This window comes from Zootoca vivipara, chromosome 5 (assembly GCF_965207765.1).
Source record: "Zootoca vivipara chromosome 5, rZooViv2.hap1.1, whole genome shotgun sequence".
Lineage (NCBI taxonomy): Eukaryota > Metazoa > Chordata > Lepidosauria > Squamata > Lacertidae > Zootoca > Zootoca vivipara.
The window spans coordinates 26,224,328-26,246,865 of record NC_142588.1 but is presented as its reverse complement, the minus strand read 5'-3'; the positions used below and the strand labels follow the sequence as shown (position 1 = coordinate 26,246,865).

The following is a 22,538-nucleotide window of genomic DNA, read 5'->3' as shown; positions in this document are numbered from 1 at the left end:
GTGGGCTGGGCTAGGTAGGGGGCTTATTACCTCCCGTCCCGGGTTCTGGTTTTTTTCTTTTTTCTTTTCCCTCTTTCCGCTTATGCTTTTGGCGCCTTGGAGATGGCGGCGAGGAGGCAGGAGGAGGAGGAAGAGGCGGCTGAAGTGACTCTGGAAGAGCTGATGGAGAAGAGTTTTTTCGAGGACTTGCCTCCGCCGCCGAGGTGCTTCTTGGCGGGGACTCAGCTGCAAAAGCGCGCGCCTTTCGAAGCGCCGCCGGGACGCTTCTCCCCAAGGATCCGGCTTTCTCCTGGTTGTGGGCCCCCCTCCCCACTTCGCCTGCCCTTTAGGATGTCTGGAGGTTGGGTGGTCTTTCTTTTCAGGATGTGGCGATTGAGGAGCCTGTGATTAGAGTCCCACACGTGGCTCAACTCTGATCCGTCGCAGCTAGCATGGTCGATGGTCAGAAACGATGGGGGTTGTAATCTAGTGATCATAGGTTCCCCATCCCTGGCTTTTGAGGAAAGAGAGAGAGAGAGTACACACACACACACACACACAAACGTATGTATATGCATATAAAGGTAACGGGACCCTTGACCATTAGGTCCAGTGGTGACCGACTGGGGTTGCGCGCTCATCTCGCATTATTGGCCGAGGGAGCCGGCGTATAGCTTCCGGGTCATGTGGCCAGCATGACAAAGCCGCTTCTGGCAAACCAGAGCAGCACATGGAAACGCTGTTTACTTTCCCGCTGTAGCGGTTCCTATTTATCTACTTGCACTTTGACGTGCTTTTGAACTGCTAGGTTGTCAGGAGCTGGGACCAAGCAACAGGAGCTCACCCCATCACAGGGATTCGAACCGCCAACCTTCTGATCAGCAAGCCCTAGGCTCAGTGGTTTAACCCACAGCGCCACCTGGGTCCCATATGCATATATATGTTTGTATATAATCTCTATTAACAATGGGTGATTAAGCCATCCTTTGTCAGCCAATTCTGCAAAGGATCCTCTGAGGTTGTTTTCCTCCCATCCTGGTATATTTTTAGTTTCAGGACCTAGTGAAAAAGCAGATGGAGGAGGGATCCTTACAGAGGAAAAACTGGAGGTAGCGCCCAGTTCTCTCCTGCAAGTGCCCTCTCTTCCCTCTGTACAAAGGCAAACGTGGGTTTCGGAATTGTTTACTCTGCTTTATGTTCTGTTGTCTTATTTGGCCAAATTACTTTTGAAAGCATTTTGTCCATATAATAGAAATATTAAATGACTAAGTACTTTTAGAACAATTGTCTCTTGTCTAGAAGCGGACAAAGGTAGTGCTGCTGTTTCTTTCTGCTTGGCGCTTCCGCTTCCATGTCTTAAGTGAGATTCACATATCTTAGCCCTCAGTGGTATTTAAGCCATTCTATTATTAGAGTGTGTGCCTGACTACTGCTTTGTACCTTTATGTATTATAATGCAACTCTAATTTTAGATTCCCAAAGAAAATGGTTGGCTTCTCGGATACAGTACTCAGCAAGGGCTTGAACAACAGATACTGCGTGTTACATGTCCAGGAAAATGGGGCTCTGGAGAAACACCTGACAATTACAGCTTCTTCTCAGCTTGATGATTTGGATACAGAGCTGTGCATCCTAAGACATGACTGGTAACTGCTGTGTAACTATTGATACTGGGCAATGGGCAAAATGTTCTTTATGCTTGTTATTGTACAGTTTCTAATTGTGGTTAAAAAGTTGAAAAAAATAGTTCTATGGAACAAGGGATCAAAATATTTCTATTTCCTAGTTTCTCCTATTAATGTCAGTAAAGGGAAGGAAGCCTTTGACTGTCCCCCTCCCTGCTTTTTTAGTACATTAAGCCTTAAGGTGGCAACATTTTTTGATCAGTAGTGGAGGACCTCCAGTCCAGTCTCCTGCAAGTTCCACAGTAACTTGGAGCAGGACTTTTAGTGTGGCTTTTTCCTGTTCTGTGGAATACCATTCCTATTGAGGTACAACAGGCTCCCACTGTCTTCACTTTCAGGAAACAATTGAGGACATTTTTGTTCTTTCACGCTTTCCCAGCTAGACAAATGGGTCTTTTATCACAAATGACTGTTTGTTAAGTTTTAGTTTTATTTTAAATGCATTTGTTGCTTTTGTGTTTTTTACTGTTGTTAATCATTTTATGTGTAAATCGCCTTGAGACAGTAGTTTTCAAGGTGATTAATAAATTAATTCTAATTGGGCCTACTAGGCCTTTGAATTTGGCCTGTGAGGCCATTTGGGGCAGACTATTCCCTACTGACTTCATATGATATCAGACATGGATACTTGTTATATCCAGTTTTAATTTTGAAGATAAGGGATCTCTGATCTAAAGTCAGAGCTGCCTGCACTTTGACTGTAAAGGATGTACAGTACCTGTTATACTCCAGGATACATCACTGTAAAAAATTATCCTAGCATTAGCCGTGGTAATTTAAGTACACATCGATGGAAATCTTTTATCTAAAGAGCTAATTAATGTTGTTTTGTTGCTTTTAATTACAGTAATTGCCAGTAGTTCTGGCGGAACAATCCAAAGAACAGCCAAGGGGTTGTTGGAAGCAGTATAAGCAGTGCTGTTCCACTTTCAGAGAGGGAGGCCCACTGGTGGGATGTCTTTTACTTCCCAGCTTATGTGACTGTTGGCAATGCTTCCATTATGGTGGTTGCTTCCCTATGGAATTTCCTTCCCCAACCCCAGTCACCATAGATTTAATCCCTAAAAGGACCACTGCTGAATTGTTCAGAGATTATCGTCTCTGCTTCTCTACTTGCCTGTGCCCATTTTCACTGCCTTTCTGTAGAAGGTCTTTGTAATCGTGAGAGTGTGGGTTGCAATACCGTAGGTCCCTGAAAAACCGTTCCAGTTTTTCTTGAATACATGATCACTTTCCTTGGTCTATATAGGTCAGTACAAAAATCACAGATAATTTAAAAATGTGTGCGTATCAACATTGTAATCTATCATATATTTTTCAGGATTTCTGTTCCAGTGCAGCCTGGAGATATCATTCACCTAGAAGGAGAGTGCAGCACGGGTGTTTGGATAATAGATGCGGATGGAGGATATTTGATTCTGTATCCAGATGTATTAGTCTCTGGCACTACTGTATCAAATAGCATTCGGTGTATGAGGAAAGCTATACTGAGTGAAAAGTTCAAAGTAAGTTGGGGAAAACATTGTATATTAAAATGGTTTGTTTCATGGGCATTGATAACATCTGTATTAAGGGCATTGTCAACTGTTGTCTTAAATAAAGCACCTAGCACAGTGGAACCTTGGTTTACGAACACAATCTGTTCCACAGAGGCGTTGGTAAATAGAGGCATTCGCTCCCCGAAGGCAAGCTTCTGTGGGTGTGCAAAGTGCTGATAGAGCGCTTCTGTGCACACGCGCACTACGCAGATCGCTTCTGTGCACGCACACGCTGCGCAGAAGCGATCTGCGCATCCGACTCCACGGATCCCGGATGTAAACACTTCCGGGTCCGCAGCGTTCATAAACGGAGGCGTTAATAAACGGAGGTAGGTATAAACTGAGGTTCCACTGTATATAAGAAGTTATAAATAAAATTATATAAGTAAAGAGTTTCAGAATGCTCTGGTTCACCATACTATGTTCCTTATTTACTATAGTGATCATCCAGTAGTCTCCAGAGTGCCTTTGGGGTAATTGATGAAGACAAAAATAGCTAATAGGTGAACAGAGTCAGTATTTTCTGGAGTTGGGGAAAGACAATAATTTTAATGCGGAACATACAGTTATATATGTATTAAAATGCATGTTTTTATATGGTCAACTTTGCAAATCACCCCAAGCTTAAGTGATTGGGTGGAAAATAAACCTCACATTCCCAGAGTACGATCTGAAGACACATAAGGCCTCCACCTTGTTGAAGCTAAACAGGTCTGGCTCTGCTCAGTGTTTGGCTGAGTGACTGTGTGTGGGAATTACATATTGGTACCATGATGGAATAAAAGTGGGCCTTTATTTTCATGATGCGAGGAAGGTGGTGTATAAATGTAATACTGTAAAAGAAAAATAAAGTAAATGATTGGTGGACTTACATTGATAGCTTATATTCAAGTAGGAAACATGTATCCTTATTAACCTCCTAACTTGATACTGTAGTTAGTTTAATTATGAAATTGTCCTGTTGGTGCTTTCTTCTTTCTTTGCTATTTGTTTTTTTTTAACTTAAAATTCCTTGCTTACAATGTTTACTCAAAAAGTAGACCTACTGTATTTAATGGGACGTAAGGTATAATAAAGGTAAAGGGAGGTACAATAAGGGTAAAGGTAAAGTAGGGACCCAGGTGGCGCTGTGGGTTAAACCACAGAGTCTAGGGCTTGCTGATCAGAAGGTCGGCGGTTCGAATCCCTGCAACAGGGTGAGCTCCCGTTGCTCGGTCCCAGCTTCTGTCAACCTAGCAGTTCGAAAGCACGTCAGAGTGCAAGTAGATAAATAGGTACCGCTCTGGTGGGAAGGTAAACGGCGTTTCCGTGCGCTGCTCTGGTTCGCCAGAAGCGGCTTTGTCATGCTGGCCACATGACCCGGAAGCTGCCTGCGGACAAACGCCGGCTCCCTCGGCCTATAGAGCGAGATGAGCGCCGCAACCCCAGAGTCGGACACGACTGGACCTGATGGTCAGGGGCCCCTTTATCTTTACCTTTAAGGTATAATAAGTCTGCAGAGGATTGCGTCCTTAGGATGGGACAATGCCACTAAAAATGCAGTATTGTACAGATTAATTATTGTGTAATGCACATACATCTCTGCTAATATTTTGGGGTGGTTTTGTTTCTCCCCCAGGGATGTGAGCCTGGTTTGCGTCCAATGCTAATAGGTACAATCCTTCATGAAATTTTCCAAAAAGCAGGAACAAATTTTACACAAGAGAAATTGAAAGAAATTGCCTTCTCAGTAATTCATGGACCAAAGTATCTAAAGGAGCTGTAAGTAATAGTTCTAAGAGGTGAAGCGAGTGATACACCTTTCTCTTAACAACTTGTTCTTTTTCTTAGCTTTAATGCTTAGCAAAGGTCAGTTTGCACAGGGATAGTGGGAATTGCTGATATTGATACCTTTTTGTCCATGTGATTGCTTGTGTGGACAAAAATGCACTGCCATAATTGTTTCATAGCATGCAAATAGAGTAACCTTTTTGAAGCAAAGTAAATCACCTGTCATTTTTATAGTTGTATGTGCTACATTTTGGAAGGATAGTTCCAAACGTTACAAATGCCTAAACATGTGGATCTTTTTCTCTGAGGGACCACAAAAAAATAATAATAGATATCTTTAATATAGAGATCTTTTCTGTTACCTCCCTTTATCTCTTATGCTATCTGCCATGCAGCTTTTAATATGCTTTCCTTCCTTCGCTTCTGCAGGTACCAGCTAAATTTGAAAGAGAATGATATAATGCAAGAGATAGAAGAGTACTTTCACTCTTTTATTAAATGGGCAGAAGAGTTCATATACAAAGAAAACCATGTTTGCCAGCATAACATGCAGATAAAATGGTAAGGAACTATTCACAACCTCCTTTCCTGGCGCAGATTCTAGGGCACTTATAAACAACAAGTTGGGGAGCAGGAATGTGTGGGTTAGAGCCAAGCTTAACCTTTTGCAAGCAAAAGTGCTCCTCCTGTTCATGGGATATTTCCAGTGGAGACCCCCAGCAGCAGAAGGTGGAGAGGAGATTTTTGACAATTTTTCCTTCCCCCTATGAATCCCATTTTTCCTTCCCCCTATGAATGTTTAGGGGGGGGGAAGGGGGCTGAAGTGTGCAATGTACTGTGGTAACGCTGTTTAGGCTTCTGTTAGTTAAAGTATAATTAAAAGTACAAACTTTCTTACGACTATGTTTAGTATTTCAAGTTTCTCTCCTTGGGCTTTTTTGCTATAGCTATTGAAAAGTAGCTGTCAACCAGGTTAGAGCATTTGAATGCACAAATTTCTCTCTTTCATACAAGTCATGGCTAGCTACTATTGCATTTCAACTCAAATTCACCAGAATTCGTATTTTCAAGGCTTCATTATTCATATCTTTTGCTGCATATTCTGTGGTTGCTTGAATCCCTTGTTTGTTGACCACTCAAATCTGGCTAAGCATTTCAGCCCACTTGTTCTGTTACTTGAGAATGAAATCATTTTTCTCATCTGTAAGAACAAAATAATAATAAGAGGAATCACTGCCTTTTGATTTGTTTGGAAGCAGTTGCTTAAGAATGTAATATGTTCTAACCTGTTTAGGGAATATGGATTTTGTCCCTTCAAGTACAGTACTTATTTAAGGAAAGTTATCTCTTTGTTTTCTGAAGTAAACCTTTCCAGTTAATACACTTAATGCTTTTTTTTCTGATAGGCCAGGAGATGAAAAAGATGACTCCTGGTGCACTGTCAAAGTTACAGAAATCCTGGATGTTGAGGAGAACATTTGGTGCCCCAGGTTTGGCTTAAAGGGCAAAATTGATGTTACAGCTGGCGTAACAATTCACCGCAGATCTACAACTCAGTCCAAGATAATGCCTCTGGAGCTTAAAAGTGGCAAGGAATCTAACTCTATTGAACACAGAAGTCAGGTACAAATAGGAATTATAGTAATTAATTTTAATGGATACATGAAAGGCACTGACTATTAAGTTTTTAAAACGTTTTAATATGTTCTTAATTGCTTTTAAGCATCATTTGTGGTGGGTTCAGAAGGTTCCAGAAGCTGATGCTGTGAGGCAGTTGCTCTTTCCTATAGGAATAGCTCTGGAGGGTTCATTGGAGTTCAGTTGGGTCTGCCATGATCCCTAACATCTGCATGAAACCTTGGCTGAAGTTGTAAGCCATGTGCTGATGATACTGAACTCTTTTTAATCATATCCAGGTGTTCTGGTGGTGATTTCTCTCAGTTAGTGTCTGAGATGGACTGAATGACTGTGGATTCACAGTCCAGTTTAAGCCCAGTATATATAGTACAGAGTTGGTGCTAGTAAGAGCTCAGTAGACTGACTAAAATTTTACTTTAATGGGAAATTATGTAGCTGGAGGAAGGTGGTACTTGGATTCCTAGGCAGGGTCTGTGCCCTAGGTTGTTGTTTATCAGATTTTTTTTGTTTGGTTTCCTGTGCCCGCTGATGAAAAAGGAAATGAAACTGCAGTCATTCATGTCTTTGACGATCTAGATTGGGAGATTGGGTTACTGTAGTGTATTGTATGTGGGGCTGCTATTGAAGATACTGATAGGCAGAAACAAACTACTTATTTTGAAGCATCTGAATTTGTTTCTGGGTCCATTTCAAGGTTCTGGTTTTGTCTTTCAGTTGGGTCTGCCATGATCCCTAACATCTGCATGAAACCTTTGGCTGAAGTTGTAAGCCATGTGCTGATGATACTGAACTCTTTTTAATCATATCCAGGTGTTCTGGTGGTGATTTCTCTCGGTTAGTGTCTGAGATGGACTGAATGACTGTGGATTCACAGTCCAGTTTAAGCCCAGTATATATAGTACAGAGTTGGTGCTAGTAAGAGCTCAGTAGACTGACTAAAATTTTACTTTAATGGGAAATTATGTAGCTGGAGGAAGGTGGTACTTGGATTCCTAGGCAGGGTCTGTGCCCTAGGTTGTTGTTTATCAGATTTTTTTGTTTGGTTTCCTGTGCCCGCTGATGAAAAAGGAAATGAAACTGCAGTCATTCATGTCTTTGACGATCTAGATTGGGAGATTGGGTTACTGTAGTGTATTGTATGTGGGGCTGCTATTGAAGATACTGATAGGCAGAAACAAACTACTTATTTTGAAGCATCTGAATTTGTTTCTGGGTCCATTTCAAGGTTCTGGTTTTGTCTTTCAAAGTTTGTGTTCTGGTTAGTAGCACCTGCTGTTTTATCTTCCTTAAGTTCAGTCGATTAGGTCTTCTAGACGCTCTATACTTCTTGGATGCAGGGATTTATTTTGGTGGTGTCCAAAGATCAATATTTCTTTCTGTCTGTCGCTAAAAGTAGAAAATGAGAAGCCAGCAGAGTAGGAAGAATAGCAAAATCGTAAGTCTGGTTGATAGTCTGGCTATAGGCCTGGCTGTTGTGCTGCACTAAATAATTAGGGCGACTTCTGTGAATATATTCATTGCGATAACTGGCTTGATTGATTAAGTCCCTCACATGATGTAGTATGCCATCCTCAGGGATTGTTAGTGGGACTATAGTTTCCTCAGCCCTGGCACCCATATTACTGGTCTTGATGCATTTTAATGGTTTTGGATTCTCCCCTCAGGTGGTTTTGTACTCCCTGCTGTCCCAAGGAAGACGAGCTGATCCTGAAGTTGGGTTCCTCCTTTATCTTAAAACTGGGAATATGTTTCCTGTACCTGGAAATCGTATGGATAGAAGAGGTAATTTTTCTGCTTGGAAAAATCCTTGGAAAGTGTTGTGTTTACAATATTTCCATCTCATTTTTTCAACAATGCAGTCTTCAAGGGGGCTAGAATTTATTTATTTATTTTTTAAAAAATGCAATTCAATAAGGAAAATAAGGAAAAACAGGTAAAGCAGAATTAAGTAGTTTAAGATTCTCCCCACACACACCACACACACAAATTTGCTGTCTCTTACAATAAGCTTATGTAAAAAACAGGTTTATCTTGGCACAGAAAAAGAGCAAGTGCCAGGTGAATTTTTCTGGGGAGGTTGTTCCAGAATGTGGGCCCTGCTACTGAAAAAGCAAAGGGACTCAGAGCAGAGCATCCAGTCACAACATCGGCAAATAGGAAGTTTTTACGGGAGGAGGAAAGCCTTCAGCTACCATGGTTCTAGGTCACCTAGGACTTAGTCAATTTCACCACTTTGATTTGTGCCTGGAAACAAATTGGTAGCCAGTGGAGATCTTGTATTTACAGGTATTCAGTATGGCAAGGTCCCATTATCAATCTAGTGAGGTTTTATATTCTTAACCAACTGAAGTTTCCAAAACCTTTTCAGCAGGGAGTCCATGTAGAGCCCCTCTCAGCAATTCAAGCTGGGGATTACATGGGCATGGAAAACTGTGGCAAGTTTGTCTTTTCCCAAGGAAAGACAAAACTGGTACATCAGTTGAGTAAAGGCCTCAAATTTCAACAAATGTCCAAGACAGCTTCTGGGTAGCATGGGCTCCTTTGGAAGGAAGCGTGGGATGTAAATATAAAAAACAAATAAATGAAATAATGAGTTCTAAGCTTCCTCATAGTCTTGGAACTGTTGTGCAGGGCAATGATCCCTACTCACCACCAAAGTTGAGAGGAAACTTAGGATTTGTGCGAAGCAAGCCTCTGTTGCATCACTAGCACCATGCTATCCAGCTTCAGATTCGAGAGAGAGGCAGAGATTTTTAAGAAAATGTTGAAAATAACATTTGCTAAACAACCAGAAGCTTTCTTGTTAGGCATTTTAGGCCAAGATCTACCGAAAGAGAAGTGGACACTATTTATGTACGCCACTACAGCAGCAAGAATGTTGATAGCACAAAATCAGAAGACTGGAAAAGTACCAACTAAAGAACAATGGCAAGAAAAACTGATGAGCTATGCAGAAATGGCGAAATTGACGGACAGACTATGGAAAAAAGACAACAGTGACTTTGAAAGAGAATGGGAACCATTCATTGTATATTTGGAGAAACAAAGAAAGGCTATTGACTTGATGGCAGGATTTAAATAAACACTCACGCTTTCAGTAAAAATATGTAGAAAACAAGGAAATAATACAATGTATTTTTTTTAGAGATAGCAGTGTGTATTAGGGGGAAAATAAATCAGAAGTGGAATTTGGGGGAAGCCCAGGAGGGGTGGGAAGAGGGTAGGTAATATGAACGTTATGGATATGTGATATTTGTAATAATTGAAAAAGAAAATGGAATAAAAATTTAATAATAATAAAAAAGATGTGTCATCTAGTGTCTGTGTTTCCTGGGCACTTTGAGTGGCCAGTGAGCGCAGAGCCAAAGTAGTTTTCCTTGTGCCTTTTTCCTAAATATTTGAAACTTGGGGGGAAAAACCTGGACATCATTTTTGTTTCTCCCTCTGCAGAACTGATCAAACTAAGAAATGAGTTGGCCTTCTATTTGCTTCGCACCGTATGCAAATCTGACACTGGGAAGGAGCAGACACAGCTTACGTCTTTGCCTCCTCTGATTAATGACAGTAAGGCGTGCAGCTATTGCTCTCAGAAGCAGAACTGTGCACTTTATAGCAGGTAAATTCCTTTTTAAAAGCCTGCAAGCTCTTTGCAAGCTGATCTCAGTTTAAAATGGACAGTGCTGTGGTTTCATTAAGGCTCTGTTTTCTACATCACAGTTTTGGACAAGGCTACATTAGATCCAGGTGTGAAATAATTGATTATTTCTGTGTTCGAGATTCTGCGTGATGTCAAATGTATTAATTTGGACCACCTCATGTTGCGTTTGATTTAGTTTCCCAGCTGTGAACTATGCCAACCAGAAATGTAGGCATGACCCTAAATATGATAGTGGTTCTATGATAGTGCATGCTGAAATGGTAGCTACCCTAAAAGCAGAGAGAATATATTGGCAAAATCCAGGGAAAGCAATAGGACTAGGTTTTCAGGGGGTGGAAGGATGCAGGTGCATTAATGGAAGTCTGCCTAAGAATTTATATGAAGATAGCACAGACTTATTCAAATTGTAGCCATCTATGAGGTTTCTTATCACAGGCAGTCATAATTGAAATTATAGGAGGATTCATGCTGTGTTCTGTTTTAGGGCTGTGGAACAGCAGCAAAATTGCTTTATTTCTCCGGATGTGCTTGCTGCTGTTGAAAATGAGACCCAGCATCTGAAGCCCTCGCACCTGGAGTATTTCCATCTTTGGTATCTGATGCTCACCTTGGAGTCACAATATAAAGATGGAAAGAAGGGCTGCAGAAACATATGGATGATACCTGCTGCAGAAAGGTATTGGTGATTTTGTAGGGTCACTTTCAAACTTCGCTTTACCTGTAGCTACCAAAACTCTTGCCATTGAGTTTTTCAGAGTAACGACAGCTAGAAATGTAGATGAAACTTCTTTCAGTTTCCTTAATGGTTAAAGCAAATAATTATATGGGCTAGCAACTGTGTACCGTGAGCTTTCCAAAACTTGATTTGTTCTTAATTTTTGTAGGGAGAAACACGGAGACTGCATTGGAAACATGATCAGGGTGGAATGCGTGCAGAAGGTGTCCGATGGACTATATTTACACTGTTTCCAGCGTAAAAAGGGTTCTGCGCCTGCAACAACTCTGATGATAGGAGACAGGATTGTTGTGAGTGGTGAAGCGGACAGCACTTTGCTTGGCTTGGCGACTGGCTTTGTGCAACAGGTCAACGGCTCCAAAATCTCTTGCTTATTGGATAGGTAACAGTGCTTTACTTGTCAGGAGAGTTCATGTAATAACATGTGTCAAACATATATTATACAAATGCATGCAATTAGAGTGGCCTTTGTCTCCCTGGTGCAGGTACTTGCAACTGGGAAATGACCATTGCCTCCCTATCCAACCTGGTGCCCTCAACATGTTTTGAATTACAGCTGCCATTCGCTCTAGACTGCATGGTCAGTGGTCAGGGACGATGGGAGGGCACCAGTTTGGAAAACATCTGGAGGGCACCAGTTTGGGAAAGGCTTCTTGGTATGTTTTCTAATACTCAGAGTATCAGAATCTGAGTGATAACTTTTTTTCTGCCTTCCAGGAACTTGTCACGTATTCCAAAAGACACTATATTTAGGTTAGACCATGAAGAAGGAGTTTTTGGCACAGATGCTCCATTGGGAAACCTTTCTAAATTGATGGGAAATTCTCCTGCAAGGTCTGTTCAAATTTATCTTCCTTCCCTGTCTTAACATTTCCAGAAATGTGTTTTCAATTTTTGTTTATTTCTTTCCCTCTCAATCCTTCCTTTTAGTGAAAGGCTTCGTAGTTTAATAATAGACTTTCAGAAACCACAGTTCATCCAACATTTGAGCTCTGTCCTTCCTCCAGAAGCAAAGGAAACTGTTGCGAACATTCTAAAAGGTACAGTAGATGCATTTTTTATTTTAAAAAACCCTATTAGGTTCTGATTCTTTTAGAAAATTGGATTTCCTGTCTAGAGATTCAGTGGAAAACCTTGTGACTGAAAATATATTAAGGCACTGGATGCCATGCATTTTCAATAAATCAGCTCATTGAAAGATAAAATAATGCTCATTTGCTGAAGCTCTATAAATACTTACTTTGCTGGACAGAGTAGGAATGAAATACCGTACTGTTGCTGCAGTCTTGCAGCCTTACTGTAGAAATTGGAGTTCTTGGTGAAGTCCAGAAATAAACAGTAAATTGCAAGAACTCGGGCCAGGAGGAAGATGAATTTCAAGTAAGTCTTCAAACGGTTTTATTTATGTAATGATAGGATGAATTCAAATAGGAATCAATTCCAGTATGAAAGTGAGGCAAATAAAAATTAATTCCAGTGAAAAAATACCAGGACAAGGCCCTGTTTCGCTAATTCTTCATCAGCAATGTTTGAGCTAGCAAGGCAAACATACTTGGTACACTCTGACCATTAAAACATTGCAGTCTTGTAGCCTGGCAAATCCCAAAGTCTGGGCATGTAAAAACAGGTGACGACTCTCAATAAGATTGGTACTTTTATCTATATAATTCATACCCTGCCTTTTGTCGCAGGGCCCCAGGGCTAATTATATTTAAAATACGTAAACCAATCAAAAGTTAAAAGCACAACACACAATTCATTAAAAACTCGCTCTGTCTGTTATTTAGAGAGTCCGTGGCTAAGCGGGAATATGAACCCAAACCCAAGCTTGGTTCTCCTCTCAGTGAATGTCATGCAGGTGTGTGTGATTTCTCTTCCTAAGGAGTATTGTATGTCAGGGAAGACAACTTCCCATGTGGTTAGAGGAGGATTGTTGAATTCATTGAGAGACTGAAGCTTTCTAAGCTGAAGAAGCATTCTGAATTTGGCCTGAAAGCAAAGAACCAGTGCATGCTTAACAGCTCTTCGTGGTGGCGTGCCTTATCCCAAACTTAATTGAAGTTTTCTGTCGACTTTTCAAGATGTGCTCTGCTGCAGTAATGTTCACGTTTAAAACTTTGCAAGCTAGTCAACAAAAGTTCATCTTTGCTGCTGATACTTTTTGCTAGTCATTTGTGGCATATGGATTTGCCTTAAAGAAGAAATAAAGTTATTTTCTTTCCTTAAGTCTCCCTGCCTGGTTGCCTGGAGGGAGTTTTTAGCTGAAACTGAGTTGCTGCTTAGAAGCCCAGGTTTAAAATGTGTGGCCAATGAGTTTTGAAGCTAATACCAAATTTGTAGCAGGCTTCTTCTCCAGAGTATTAATTGATGTAGCAGGAAGTTATGGGACTTCCAAGCAAAGCATGAATGAGATGACCTTCCCTACACTTCTTAATCAGGTTGCAATCCTATGCGCATTTACCCGGAGCAACCCATACTGAACTTAGTGGAACTAGCTGGGTAAAGGTGCATAGGATTGAGGTGCATAGGATATGGTAAAATAGGTACCTCAATAGTCCCCCAGGCTCAGGTAAAGGTAAAGGGACCCCTTACCATTAAGTCCAGTCGCGGACGACTCGGGGGTTGCGGCGCTCATCTCGCTTTACTGGCCGAGGGAGCCAGTGTTCGCAGACAGCTTCCGGGTCATGTGGCCAGCATGACCAAGCCGCTTCTGGCGAACCAGAGCAGCACACGGAAACGTCGCTTACTTTCCCGCCGGAGCAGTACCTACCAGTATTTATCTACTTGCACTTAACGTGCTTTTGAATTCAGGTAGTTATGTTTAAAATGAAGGTAGAGAACTTACTGTATTCACTTATTTCCCCCCCTTTAAATCAAAGGCCTTAATAAACCCCAGAAACAAGCGATGAAACAAGTGCTTCTTTCAAAGGATTACACACTCATTGTCGGGATGCCTGGGACAGGAAAGACCACCACAATATGTGCTCTGGTAAGATTCTGGAAAGAAGGAACATTTGAAAAGACAGTGTTAATGAATTTTGTGCATGCAGACCGTAGGACTGTAATGATTGAAACACCCAAAATGTGATGTGTAAGAAGATTCATTAAAAAACAAACTCTGCTCAAGCAATTATATGCTTAATGTAGATATTATATATGGCATGTTAGGAAAATGTGCTCTCTGAAGAGAGAATGTTTCAAAATCACAAATCTGCACTCATGATTTCCACTGGTGTAAATAAAGTATTTACCAGTTTGTTAGTATGACACCCCCATGTGTCTTAATAAGTGTGTCAGGGCAGCTAGATGGGCTTTGTGTACCCAGCACTCGTATATACCCCTCACAAGCTGTGTTTGGCATGCATAGGAAGGGGCTTTATGCATGTTTACATTTAGACATAGAGCTCCTCCACACATTATTGGAGAAATCCTGATTGGGCCAGGATCCCACTTCATACGGAATATCTCTGCACAGACATTGGTACACGTAAATCCCCTTCCTATGAGTGTTGAATGCATGGGCAGTAGTGATTGTGACCCTACCTCCGCTTTGATCAATGTCCATAGTCTCAAGACCAGCCTCCATCACCCCACAGCTTCCCTAATGCCTTCCTTCAATACTGTATAGGTGGTGGTGATCTGAAAAACACACACACACCCCATACATGGAATTTCCTCCTACATTGACAGCTGGGTTTTAGAATTTGAGGGGAGGGGGTGACTTGTACGGAAATGCAGATTAATGCACCCCTCCTTTGTCTCCTTTCCCACATTTAGGTCCGAATTCTTTATGCTTGTGGCTTCAGTGTTCTCTTAACTAGCTTTACTCACACTGCAGTTGACAATATCCTTCTCAAGCTGGCAAAGTTCAAAGTAGGCTTTCTGCGACTGGGTAGAGTTCAGAAGGTTCATCCAGCCATTCAGAAGTTCACAGAGGAAGAGATCTGCAGAACCAAATGCATTAAGACTGTAGCTGACTTGGAGGAGCTGTATCGTAGTCAAGTAAGGAACATGACTTTCAGGGTTTTAGAATCTCTCAGATGTATTTCAAAAAGGACTACCTGGAAAATGAACATCTAGCTGGAGGTGTCTGCCTGCCTGCCTCAGTGCATTTAGTGCTTTATTTTCATGGTGCTTATGCTTTGGTTATGAAGCCTCCCCAGATTTGAATCAAGGTACAAAGAAAATGTTTGTCCATACCAGTTTTACTTACATTGAAAAAGGTAAATGTATTCAAGCTGTGTTGCATCTTTTGAATTTAATATGTAAATACTCATAACTGTGTACAGTGCTGCCCATAGGCTTTGTAACTGGGAAACCCCACTAGAGGGGGCTGGTTGTGTTGTACAAAGGCAAAATACACTATCGGCCTTGGATTGTTCTTTATGGAATAATGTGTCCCGGTGAAGATGTTTGCCTTCCCTGTGAGAGACATTCTTCAATCTGAAAAGCAAATCTCAGCCATCAGATTTCATTGTAAATAATTACAGACACATTGTCCGCGCATTTGCAAACCGCTATTTTGACTGATTATTTAAATCACAATAAGGATGTAACAGTGATGCACGGGTGCTCAGCAAGACTTTACCTTTCTGAGTTGCTTGTGATCAACTTGCACTCCCACCCCTGATTTTACTCCTCAAAGGTCTATACCATGATCAACTACCCCAAATGCTCAGGGTAAACAACCATAAAAGCAAGAACGGCTTTTTAACAGCACATGTATAGAGTGCATTTAATGGTCTATAGAGTCAGCAGTGTTGCATTGTTTAGACATAACTGTTCTAAACTGAAAACATTTGCACATTTTTATGCAAAAGTTAGAGTTAGAAAACACAAAGTTTATAACGGCATATTGAAAACAAGTTGCAGGGGTGGGTGGACATTCTCTGGCAGCCCCTAAGTGGTAGAACTCCCCATAGAGGTGTGCCTGGCATTTTCATTATACAGCTTTTGGCAAATGCTGAAGACATGCCTCTTCACCCTGTCATTAGACGCTTGAAGTGTATTTTTAGGGTCTACCTTACTTTGTGACCACAAATTAAACTGCTTTTAACATTTAGAATCACGATGTTTGGGCAGGTGATGATGATGATGATAATAATTAATAATAATAATAATGATGATAGTTTCTACTCTCTTTGTAGCCTGTAGTTGCCACAACATGCATGGGAATAAAGCATCCAATTTTCACTCGTAAACAATTTGACTTCTGCATAGTGGATGAGGCTTCTCAAATAAGCCAGCCGATCTGCCTAGGTCCCCTCTTCTATTCACTTCGGTTTGTGCTAGTGGGGGACCATCAGCAACTACCTCCACTTGTGCAAAATGCAGAAGCAAGGTAAGAGGACATCCCGCTGACAAAATAAGTCATGTGGTATGGTCAGCAAAGCTTTGTGTTAGCCACAGACTTTTTTTATTATTAAACAGAGATCTTGGCATGGGCGAAAGTTTATTCAAAAGACTGGAACGAAACAAGAATGCCATTGTTCAGCTCACTGTACAGTACCGAATGAACAGGTAGGTAGTTTAAGTAGCTATTGTTTAGTCGCCACATATTATAAGTGTTCAAATTTGACATTGCTTTGTTTTTTGAAACCTTTTAGTAAAATTATGTCACTGAGCAACAACCTGGTGTATAATGGCAAACTGGAATGCGGCTCTGAGAGAGTGTCCAAAGCCATAGTTGACTTGCCAAATTTAAAAGACTTGAAATTGGACCAGAAGTTTTCTTCAGAAACATGGCTAAAGGAAACACTTGATCCAAACAACCCTGTTTGTTTCCTTAACACAGAAAAGGTAAATTTTACTTGTTTGCCCTAATAAACAGTTATTTCTATGTTCACCCTATTCATTAGGAAATTGAAGGTGAAATGCTTTTTGAGAGCCAATGTGGTGTAGTGGTTAAGAGTGGTGGACTTGTAATCTGGTGAACCGGGTTCGCGTCTCCGCTCCTCCACATGCAGCTGCTGGGTGACCTTGGGCTAGTCACACTTCTCTGAAGTCTCTCAGCCTCACTCACCTCAGAGTGTTTGTTGGGGAGGAAGGGAAAGGAGAATGTTAGCCGCTTTGAGACTCCTTTGGGTAGTGATAAAGCGGGATATCAAATTCAAACTCTTCTTCTTCTTTAAAAATGTCCTTTCTCTGTGGTAGTTCCCTGGTTATGGAATGCTTTGCCCAGGGAGGTTTGTCTTTGTAATCTTTGCAGGGCCAGGCAAAGACATATTTATTCTGCCTGTATGTGGACAGCACTAGAAGTTCTGGCTTTAATGACTATTTTCTAGTATTAGTTCTTCTGTTGGATGTTTTTGTTTCTAAACCCTTGTAGTAGATCAGTCTTGTTTTAATGAATATTTGTTCTATACATTGTATGTTTGTGTATTATTATTTTTTGTAAGTTGCTTTAAGTCTTCTTTTGGTTGTGTGACATGATGAGTAAATTTGATGAATTAGTATACTAACCAACTTGCAGCATGGCTCCTTCCTCTTGTGTGGGCTTTGTCCTCTTTAGCATAACCAAATCACCTACATGCAGGTTTTTTAATATAAGGAAATCCAGTACATCTTTAAAAAAAAAAAAGCTAGCAAGCAAAATTGAACTTGCATTTTTACAGATTAAAATGTGTAGGATTTTTCCTTGGTACAGGTTCCAGCGCCAGAACTTACAGAAAAAGGTGGTGTAAGTAACATGACGGAAGCCAGACTGGTTCTCTTCCTGACGTCCATGTTTATCAAGGTATCTGAAGGATTTTTGAAATGGTATGGTCAGTTCTGAAAACTGACATGCTTTGGCCATTAAACTCCTGATTCTGTATGTATACTGAGTCACTGTTCAAAGAAGAGGTATGCTTATTTGAGTAAACTGCTTCTATGGCATCCACTAGGGTCCCATTATTTTAAAAGCTAAAATAATGGTTCTCCAGTATTTCTTTCCTCTTAACTATGTAGCACCTAGCTGTTGGAGCACATTATAAGCAATTACAATTTGCATTTTTTTAAAATTTAAAAAACACTATTTATATGGGCACTTGTTGACTTTCAACCATAGTTTAAAATATAGTTCAAAGTGAATGAGGAGCATACTGCTCAAATTGCAGATGCTTCACTCTTTCCCCTGCTCCTACCTGTCCTTAGCCAGATGTGGTGGTAGAAACAAGTGAGAGGCTGGCTTTGCATTTACATGTGAATCAGTATTTGTGGTTTGTTTTCCCCAAGGCATGAGTGGCAAGCTATGGCTTAATGATTGTGATTTGGGGAAAATAAACAATCAGTGCTATGGTAGTTTGCATGTAATGTGAAACCAGCCTGTTTTGCTTCTCTCCTCCAACATCCCCACCCCCATTCCAGCTGAGGACAGGCAGGAATGGAGAGGAACAAAGTTTAAACAATGGTTTAAAGCAGGCATCCCGAAACTTCAGCCCTCCAGAAGTTTTGGACTACAATTCCCATCTTCCCCAACAACTGGTCCTGTTAGCTAGAGATCATGGGAGTTGTAGGCCAAAACATCTGGAGGGCCGCAGTTTGGGGATGCCTGGTTTAAAGTGACATGGGAATCGGGCCTTATTTGAAGGAACCAGTTTCAATTCACTTTTACAACTTTATATTTAATACTGCATTTTTGTTTCTTGTTTGACTTCACGTTAATGCCTAATTATTTTGTGTTTATTATACTCCATTTTCCACAAATGTTTATTGATAGCATATACCCCAAAATAACTCTCTTGATAGATTTAATCATTGGATGTCTGGGATTTGTTTTTTAGGCTGGTTGCAAGCCCTCGGATATTGGGGTCATATCTCCATACAGACACCAGTTAAAGATAATCACAGACTTGATGACAAGTTCATTTATCAAGAATGTAGAAGTAAATACTGTGGACAAGTACCAAGGAAGAGACAAAAGTATCATCATAGTGTCCTTTGTAAGGAATAATGCTGATGGAAATGTGAGTAGGCTGTATTTTAGAATCACTGAGTAGTTCATAATCTGGAAAGTTAAGATTTGTCCATCTGAAAATGGCTACTTATTTAGTTGTGCTTGGAAAACACAGAAGTAAGTGGTAAGAAAAAACTGACGGCACAAATTTATTCCAAAATGACAAGGGGGGCAAATATTTTAGCTAAATAATTTCAGAGTTTCATGGGTCCATTATGAAATTTGGAGTCCATTATGAAATCATTATGAAATCTAGTCCACACCCCCTTGTGAGTGTGCACAGCCCGTTACAGACGATATCCTTTGCTGATGGGGAGAATGGAGGGTTGTGTCTAGCAGCTGCACATGCTTGCCAGCCACACTTTCAGCCAGGAAGTAAAGCAACTCTATGTGCATGCAGTGCCTCCATGTGGGCGGTGGAATTCTGATTGGCCAAGGTCCTCCCTGTTGCAGGGAGTACTCTGTGCACATAGTTCTTCACACACTGGTGGAATGCATGGTTGGTGAGAGGCATGGCCGCAAGGCGAGACCCAGCTCCCTTCTCAGTGCATGGGAAATGTTTGGATGGATACCCCAAAGATCAGAAATACACTGCTTTTCTTTTTGTTGGTGAATTGTGCAATGAAGAAAACAGATTGCCACCTTCTTCTGATGGTGTTCTGTTCTCCTTAGTTTTATATTTGAAATATAAAACCTGGCAAGTTTAGTCAGCTGCAAAATCTTAAGGCTAGGTCAACTGCTCTTTTCTTCTGATAGCTTGGAGAGCTTCTGAAGGACTGGAGACGTCTCAACGTTGCTATTACAAGAGCAAAACACAAATTAATCATGCTGGGTTGTGTGCCATCCCTGTGTCACTATCCTCCTCTGAAGAAGTTGCTTTGTCATTTGGATACTGAAGCAATGATATCCTTTTTTTGGTAGTGCATCTCTTTATTTGTTTATTTAATTGATTTTACCATTGCAGATAAATCTCACAATGGCTTACAAAGATAGAAATGAAAAATACATTTAAAGCATTTCAGTTAAAATAATATTACAGATATCACCAATAGTATAGAGCAGCAGGATTAGTGCCACTTGTCAGGGAAAGGCCATGGAAATAGATGAATTTTTAGTGTTGGAAGCACACAATTGATGCCTTTTGAATGGCAGAAGGGAGGACACTCCAGAGACATCACTACAGAGAAGGCCCACTTTTGTGTTGCCATCAAATGGCATTTTGCAATTTGTGGCACCTTCAGCAAGACCACCTCTGAAGATCTCTGGGATATACAGATAAAAGATTTCTTCAAGGGCAGCATTAAAATTGTACTTTTTTCTCTTACATGTTACCAAATATATTTTCCTCAACATTGCTTACATTTTCAGTCTTCCATTAGGGGCATGTTAAAGTGTGTATCGTTGTAACCTTCTGTGACAAGGGGGCATCAAGGTGAAAATCCTCGTTCATGTGCTGCTGAAAGAATTGATTGCATTATAAGCTTGGGAGTTCCATATTGTCAAATAGATTTAATTCCACTGTGTTTTCTACATGTTAACGTCTCTACATAGTTCTTAAAATGTTAGCCCTTTTTAAAATAAAACTTTGCACACACATCTCCAGGCATGTTCAGGCATTTGTTTGAATCAATCTGCAAACACCATCCCACCCAGTATTCTGGTGCATTTTGCCTTGTTGATTTGGTCACTTTCCTGTGCTCAGCAGGGGAGTTCAACAAGGATCTTGAACTTGGATTTTCTTAATAAAGACCGTTTAATCACTCAAGGTTGTTCTATAAGCCTCTGCAGTCTCTCTCTTTTGCTCTGTACAGTGAAGGCTGGAGATTGACTGAGTGGGTAGGGTAATGTGCACTTGGATGTAGGGTTGGGGCTTGTGTGCATGCTTCTGTCCCCTGTCCACAGATACCATTTTTTGTGTTCTGGCAAAAAAAATGCCCAAACATATGTCATGAACATGTCTCATATTTTCAGGTTTTAAATTTGCTGCTTTTATTCAGTTCTTCTGAGTAACTTAGATGTGTGTGCAGTCTTGAACTTTGAAGTGTGTGTGTGTGTGTGTGTGTGTGTGTGTGTGTGTGTATCAGAGGGAAGTTCAGAACATTATGTTTATCTCAATGCAACTTCAAAGTGGCTGGATTCAGCCCTCTGTATGTGAAAGGTATGAAATCTTAGAGGCAGCTATTACAAATTGAGTGGAGTAGTGCCTTTTACCAGTAGTGTACTACTGCCTTTCTCTCATAGCTCCCATCAGTTGACAGATTTAGAGCCATTAAAATATTGTGTGCATCTAGTCTTACAACTTGATCCTTATTGTTAAAACATGACTTGTGAATGTCAAATTCTAGAAAGATTTTCTTAAGAGACTGTTCTTAAAAACCATTATTTAAGCGTAAAAGGCCTTGTTAACAAGGAGCAGAGCTTAAAGCTATGTGGCCATCTTGCTTCACCACAATCCATGTTCTCTGTTTTCTTTATTCTTTCCTCTGTACAGCAACAAAATCCTGAAATGTGAGATTACTAATCAGAGTGCTTTTGTTTTTCATAGTGATTTTTCCTCATAACTTGAACTGTTGATATTATAAGTAACTCTATTAAGTAGATTTTACTAAGAAACGCCTTTTGAAACTGCTTGTTTGTAACATTGTAACTCAACTTTTTGGGAGACAGAACTACAGATGGATTCTGAATTTATATATCTTGATGCTAATTAATTTAATGCAGTGTAGTTTCACTTTTCTATAATTTATCAATGTTTCATAAAAGTTACTTGAAATGACAGCTAACTTAGGCCTGACTCTTTTTAATATATGAGTTTGGAAAAGGGTTTGTACATATTATTGCATTGGAATTAACACCTGTAGATTATATTTCCATTTAAAGGCTGGAATTCATTTTTATATATAACATGTATAAATGTTTGTACCTGATATATGTACCAAGTTATTAAATTTATACCTGTTTTGTAGTATTTTTAATAAAATAAACTTGATTATACATTTGCATTACAAATATTTTATCTAAGCTTGCAATACTGTTCACCTGTAATGGCCATTCACTGCAACGAATACAAATCTGACTAAGTCCTATCCATTCTGAGCATACCTGCCTAGGACTTCCCTGTAAAGGACGTCCTGAAACTTATTTTCAACAAGTTTCATCTCTGACTTGACTAGGAATGCAATTGCACCCCTGCCACCCAGTGTTAATGGCTGGAGGTAGTTAGGATGTGGCATTGACACCCCCCTCTGCTGCTCCAAGGCAAGGAGAAAGCTGTTACTGGCTAAAATGGAGCAGTGTATTGGAAACTTAGAATTTGCTGAGTCCAAAGTGCCTCAAGGCAGCCTGAAAAAAGTGAGGGAAGCTCACCTACCTTCCCCACCCCCTCACCACAAGCTAGCAAGATGGAGTGGTGAAACCACTGCTCCATCCCACCACAATTTCCCCAGCTATTAATTTGTCAGGCTATCAACACAGATACCTTGTTTATAAATAGACCACTCATGGTAATCTGTAATGAGTAAAAAAAAATTGCTTCCAGACAACTAAGAAGGATGAAGAGTTAAGTGTTTTTGTGTCTTTTTCCAGGTTGCCTGTGGGA

At 40.5% G+C, this 22,538-nt stretch overlaps 1 protein-coding gene across 1 annotated transcript; it reads left to right on the top strand.

Moving 5' to 3' along the window:
• Positions 1-11: 11 nt before the first annotated feature.
• On the top strand, positions 12-21,934 carry DNA2 (DNA replication helicase/nuclease 2). The gene is made up of 21 exons (XM_088669535.1): positions 12-203; positions 1,452-1,625; positions 2,986-3,169; positions 4,821-4,963; positions 5,402-5,533; positions 6,379-6,595; positions 8,275-8,392; positions 10,061-10,226; positions 10,753-10,944; positions 11,153-11,386; positions 11,722-11,838; positions 11,935-12,044; positions 13,884-13,993; positions 14,782-15,006; positions 16,152-16,345; positions 16,435-16,524; positions 16,611-16,803; positions 17,651-17,740; positions 18,768-18,950; positions 19,697-19,845; positions 20,303-21,934. The coding sequence occupies exons 1-21, from the start codon at positions 103-105 to the stop codon at positions 20,328-20,330; spliced, it is 3,150 nt and encodes a 1,049-aa protein (XP_088525661.1). The 5' UTR covers positions 12-102; the 3' UTR covers positions 20,331-21,934.
• The last annotated feature ends 604 nt before the right edge of the window (positions 21,935-22,538 follow it).